Here is a 6,337-nt window from a genome sequence, read left to right on the forward strand (position 1 = left end):
CCTTCTGGAGGGAGTGATGCGTAAGCTGAGACTTGGATGGCAATTGCAGATAAGAAGTGGGACGCGGAGGGTGTGTGAGAGGGCATTCAGACTCAGATGGAAAAGCAAGGACACTGTGGCTAAACCAGAGAAGTCATTTGCTAGCCTGCCACTGAGCCATACCTTTTCTATCACATGGACCCCTTCTAAGTTTGTTCTTCTTTGGGTACTCTCCCTCAGCCTTTTTCTTATGTTGTGCACTGTAGCTATTCTTTCTTTGGTTATTGTTAATAATTTTCATCTTAAATTTCCCCTAAGGTGCTGGTTGGTGTCTGTCACCTGATTGCATGCACGGCTATAGTCACATAGCCTTGAACTCAAAGCTCACTTCTGTAATTTTACCAAATCACTTAACCTCAGATTCCTACACTGTAAAATGAGATGGACAGTGCTTTGTATAGAGTCATTGTGAGATTACATAACATAGGACCCAGTAAGCCCCTAGGAAAATGCTGGCACCCATTAGCAAGCATTGTTAGCTATGACCAATTAAGAAGACAGAAACACAGAGAGACAGAAAAGCAAAAGATCAGAGAGGAAAATAAACCAGAAAAATGCCAGGTAGAACAAAAGGCAAGGAGAAAGGTGAATGTAAGCATATCAATCAAAATGCAAGAGATCAGGTGGCAACGGTTCTCTAATTTATTGAAAATAACATTTGACAGCACTTTACAATTGAGAAATAATTTTCAAATACATTATCTCACTTAATCTTTATAATAAGCCAACTTAGTCTATATTGTCATTGTTGATCCCATTGTCACATGTGTAAGATGAGGCTCAGACAGACATCAAGAGCCACACTGCTAGGGCCTCTGAATGAGAAGCTCTCTCCTGCCCCTAAATCCCGTGGCCTTTCCACCACACTGCCCTCTTGTGGTCTGGCACACATCATCGCCTGGCACTCAGGTGCCACATGTCCCTTGGCCCCTGGGGCCTGCAGAGGGTTTAGCTCTGCTGATTGTTGCTCTGTTTTCATTTAAGCCACCTCTGGTCTCCAAAGAAGACTACACAGCACTGCAATCATCTTTATATTTACTTGCCTGAACACATAGCAAAATAAACAAAATGGGAAGATTCTCAACAGCCATACATACTCCTGTTGAGTTTTACTGTAAGTATCTCATGATCTCAACGTTTAGAATAATTCTCCTAAAGTGTGGTTGATGTCATACTGGGCTCTTTCTTCATCAGCAGATGATCCTAATTGCATTTCTAACTCAGTCATCCTCCTTACAGGGCCAACTGCACGTGACTTTTTGCAAGCTATTCTCTAGCGATGTTTTTCTCTCATGTGCAATGTGGAAAAGCACTTTAAATATAATATAAACACATTTTCAGTGCCAGATTTAAATTTATCTGTACTTTTAAAATTAACATTTAGCTATTTCACTTAGTATATTACACTTTCTAGCAAAATGACATTTTTAATTATCAGGAAGTAGCTGGCTTAGCTACCTTGTGAAATTTCACTGCATAAACCATGTCAGGAATTTTCATTCTGACACATACTGGTTAAGCTAATGGCCCGGATTACCAAGAGAGTCTGATGCTCTCCAAGGTGTTATCCTTATCACCAGTTATTTAACACTTTTGAGTAGGCATGCTGACTATTATCACAGCATTTTAAGTAAATGAACACACACACACACACACGGTTTCTTTCTCAAAGACACCTCAAGAATCCCTTCCTGAAGTACCTCTCTGGACTCCACTGTTCCTTTTGTGAGAGGGTGAAAACCACAGATCTAGAAGCTCTCTTTCTTGGACTGAATATTGATTGAGATGTCATGTTTACGTTCATGCTAACCCCCCAGAGCTATTTGTGACCTGGATGACCCTGGCCAACCTGACTTACAATAATTTATTTTGGTCCAAGAGGATGGCCAGCAGCAGCAGCCCATGATTTCTCCTCCGCCACAGCGCACTCAGTGTGTGAGACACACGCCACCACACGAGCTCAGGTGTTTACACAGCTGTGGGTCATGGGCAGTTTCTGGGGTACACACCATTCATTCTATTCCTTTGTCTCTTACTGGCCTGATAGGCACTGGTGTGTCTCAATACTGTGATTAAGAACCATAGTCGTGGAGGGACAAGGGTATTGCTGTTGCTTACAGCCCACTGTTGGGTTAGAAAGAGCAGTTCCCTGAGAACTTGCCCTCAAACTCATGCCATTTGTCCTACTGAACAGAGGAAAAGAAACCACCAAGGGTAGATGGTAAGAAGCCTCTCAGGGGTATTGTGCTAACTGGGCCAAGGAGTAGATTCTGGCTCCTGTGTGAAGAAAAGGGACTCAGTCAGATGGATATGTTCAGGGGGAGTATTTGTCATGGCTTTTTAAACCGAGATCTGAAAACTACAAGTACTCCTGTGCCATTTCCTTCTTGGGCATAAGATTCCCCTAAATCAGAAGGTTTTGGAAGCTAAATTCTGGGACTGGGAAGCAGCGTGTCCTTAACGAGCAGGAAGGCACCTCAGCGGCGGCAGCAGCCAGGGAAGAGCTGTTATTCAGGGCACATCCCCGTTACCCCCTCTGGAACGTTCCTTCTCACATCCCTCTCAAACTGCTCAGACCTGGGGTCTGCCTTAGTGGAACTGTCTCATCTGGCTGGCTGATCATGAGGTCTTCTTGAAGACTCCAGGTGAATGGAAGCTCCTCAAAGCTGAGAAGGGGGCATCAACAAACACCAAGAAATTCAGGGTGCCAGGGAAGATAAGCTTTATTTTTGCACACAGAGGAGGCTTTGGGAAGCAGAGTTTTCCGTAGCATTCAGATCTCTTTGATCTAGGAACAGAGCCAAGGCCAAGAGCTCTGAGGCTGTCAGCAAAGAGAGGGATCCATCAGCTACACATCTAGGCAGCTTAGTTGGGGAGGGGAAGAGAGAACGGAGCTGAGAGTGAGGAAAGACGTCCATCCGATGCTGGTCCTTGTCTGTGGATCTTTGGCTCCTCAAAAGTGGCAGGTCAGCTGCAGCCCCCAAGGCCGTGGCAACAACTGGAACATCCAGAAGTTTCCCTCACACAGCAGGTGGAGGGCTGAGGCTGGCCCAGGCAGACTTCTGGAAACCCATGAGACACCAGAGAGCAGCAGTCTCCAAAGCCAGAGATACAGCAACTGGGAATACAGCAGGAGGGAGCAGGAGGGCGACAGGGTGCTGGGCAGGGTGCTGGGCAGGGTGCTGGGCAGGGTGCTGGGCAGGGAGCAGGGGCCTGAGGGGCCTGAGGGGCCTGAGGGGCCTGAGGAGGGCGCTTGGGTGGGCATTTGGGGAGGCACTTGGCAGAAAGCTGGCACTTCTGCTGGTTTTGTCGGCAGGACATCTTGGAGAAAGTTCAGTTGCTCTGAAAAGCAATGCAGATATTTTGAAAGTTCAGCAAATACGACAGTAATTTGTATCAGCATCTTTCTACAGAGTCTGAAGTTCTGTAATTGATTCTATGGCTCCAGGGCCCATATCTTACGGCAGAGTAGGCCTGCTTTCCAGACACAGGAGAAATCAAGCAGTAGGTAAGTTGGAATCTGGTGACACCTTCTCCTAACTTTCCTGGTTCCCCCAAGACTCCTGGCTTCAAAAGCAGCAACTTAGGGCACTAAGTAGTTCCCCAAATCTGAAGTTATTTTTATCGCATCTCCTGATTTCTGCATTCTAGAAACCTGCTGTGTAGCCTCAGTCCATGGTTACACCACTCGTCCTCGCCACCTCCGTTTTCTTTCTTACATCACGGGCTCTGCATTTAGAGCTCCCCCCGCCACTCCAGTCTTTGGTTAACATTCAACCTCCTCTAGGATTGCTACTTCTGAGCCAACACAATGATTTCCACGAGCCTGATCTTCCTGAAATTACCAGTTAGCTCCGGTTCTCTCCAACCTGGAGTGGCTTGTCCCATTCAGCAGAAGTGTGGCAGCCCCGGCCACCCCCAAACTGCCATCAGATCAGTAAGGACACTCACCTTGGTCTTCTAACCTCAGGCAAGCGATGGATGCATCAAATGAAGCGAGGACGCAGTATGATCGGAGGACTTTTATACATTTCCTGCACCCAACTCCAGGAATGAACCACGATGATATGAAAGCTGTTCCCAACCAGGTGGTTATGATGACAACTTCCCACATTCCAGTGGCTCTGTCATATTGTCACTTTGTCACATTCGGTCACTACTGGGTCTTCCTCATGACTATCTTCTCAAAACATCCCCCCCATAAACCCTGGAAGGATTTTCATAAAGATAAGAAGATCCTGATTTATGAGGGAGCTGACAATGGCACAGCTTAGGGATTGAACTTAGGGCATCTGGAAGAACCCAGCACATGCTGGAGGTGAAAATCTGAAGCCACAAAAGTTGGATCAACCCAGGATATAACCAAGAGTTTCTGTAGGTTCTAGCGATAGGTTGGGAACCAATAATCTAAGCACCCATGGGTCACTACTGAGGGCTCAGTATATCTGATTCAGATTCCCAGGTGCCTAAAACACTGACCAACAACGACGCATCATAGAAAGGCCCAACTGGGAAGGGTTTTAGTTCACTGCTTACACTCCACACATAGATGAGGACACTTAGAGCCAGAGAAGACAAAGGAGGTGCTCAAAGCTAGGCAGAGTCTGAACTGGAAGCCAGGTCTTGAGTCTCTGACACCACAAAGCCAGGCACTCATTTCTCTGATCACAGCCCCTCCTTTCAACCTGCAGGGTTATATCCACTGAAATCTACTGTCTCACCAGCTCCCTCTTCCTTCATGCCACTCCCCACCCAGTGTGCTTTCCTTAGTCCATCATTTCAACCATTCTTTTGCCAATAGAATAAACTTTTCACCCTGTGGCTTGTCAATGAGGTTGACTGACGAAACCCCAACTCTGGCTGAATCCTCTCTGCTATGCCTAGGTGCTATAGAAATTTTTTTTTTTTTAAAAAAGACACTTTGGCAAGTTGGTATTATCATAAGATCATGATCATCCACCTAAGCTGGGCCCAAAACACTGCTTGGCAACCCTATATACTTCTCTGTGTGCACTACACACACACATGCCGGCTCTCCTCTCCTCCTTGGCTCTGGGTCCTTGTGCCTTCAACCTCAATTATATTAGTTTTCCCTAGGAAATGACCCCTGGTATCCTGAATTTCTGATAACAATCTGCTTGTATTTATATTTTAATATCTGTCATCCTGATAGAATGAAATCTCAGTGTTAGCTGGTTTACTTTGTCCCCAGCACCTACACAATACTTGGCATTCTTGTATGTGCTCAAAAAATATTTGTTCAATGAATTAATGAGTGATTTGTGGGTGAGGGAAAGGTCTCCTTCCTTTCACTCCTTAGAGAGAGTACCTTGGGAAGCCAGGTCAGAGGCGGGCACGTGGGGCAGGTCTGGGAAGCTGCCCCCAGGATGGAGTCCTAGATACTGGCCAATGGTGTGGGCTTTGCAGTGGAAGTCAAAGCTCTGGTACTGGCTTTCATACTCCTTCTGGGTTCAGAGGAGACTTGATCAGATGATCTCAGTACATCTTTAAGTCTGTCTTTGCATTTATTAGCATCAGACCTAGCTCAACTGTTGCCTTTCTTGGTCTCTTCTTTCTCCTGAACATATTTTATCTGGGGGTGGGAGTGGCGGTGAACTTGATAAAGAAGAGAGATGATGACTGATATGTCTATGAGGATGTGAAATATTTGAAGGTAGGTCACACTATGAGAAAGCAACTACATTTAATCTATTTAGTTTATCCTACTATTAGAGGAAAATTACTTACTTAACTTCTGGCCTTGTTTTGTCAAAGCAGAGAATATTGTGTATATCTGTGGCTCTTGCCTAATTTGTCTCTCCTAGGTGAGAGTATGAGACACTGAAGCCCAGATATGTAGGGATGGGTAAAGGTATGCTCTGTTCCTGCAATAGCCCCCACTAAAATATTACAAATAATTTTAAAAGGTTGAAAAACAATGTTCTGTTGTGTTAATCCAATACCATCAATGAACTAAAGGTTCACTAATGAAACATTATGTATCCCAAGAGAAACTCCTTTTTAAAATATATATATATCTTTTTTGACTTCAGAGAGAGGAAGGGAGAGGGAGAGAGAGAGAGAAACATCAATGATGAGAGAGTCATTGATCGGCTGCCTCCTGCACGCCCCCGACTGGGGATCGAGCCCACAACCTGGTCATGTGCCCTGACTGGGAATCGAACCGCCATCTCCTGGAATCTAGGTTGATGCTCAACTGCTGAGCCACGCCCGGCCGGGCAGAAACTCCCTTCTTGTAATAACTTTGCAAATACTACGTCAGGGATATTAATTTGTT

General features: G+C 45.5%; 1 protein-coding gene across 1 annotated transcript; it reads right to left on the minus strand.

The window, feature by feature from the left end:
* Positions 1 to 3,006: 3,006 nt before the first annotated feature.
* On the minus strand, positions 3,007 to 3,360 carry LCE7A (late cornified envelope 7A). Its single transcript, XM_087827753.1, has one exon. The coding sequence runs from the start codon at positions 3,358 to 3,360 to the stop codon at positions 3,007 to 3,009; it is 354 nt and encodes a 117-aa protein (XP_087683879.1).
* Between the last annotated feature and the right edge of the window lie 2,977 nt (positions 3,361 to 6,337).

The sequence above is a fragment of the Miniopterus natalensis genome, chromosome 19 (genome assembly GCF_054644295.1).
Source record: "Miniopterus natalensis isolate mMinNat1 chromosome 19, mMinNat1.hap1, whole genome shotgun sequence".
Classification (NCBI taxonomy): domain Eukaryota; kingdom Metazoa; phylum Chordata; class Mammalia; order Chiroptera; family Miniopteridae; genus Miniopterus; species Miniopterus natalensis.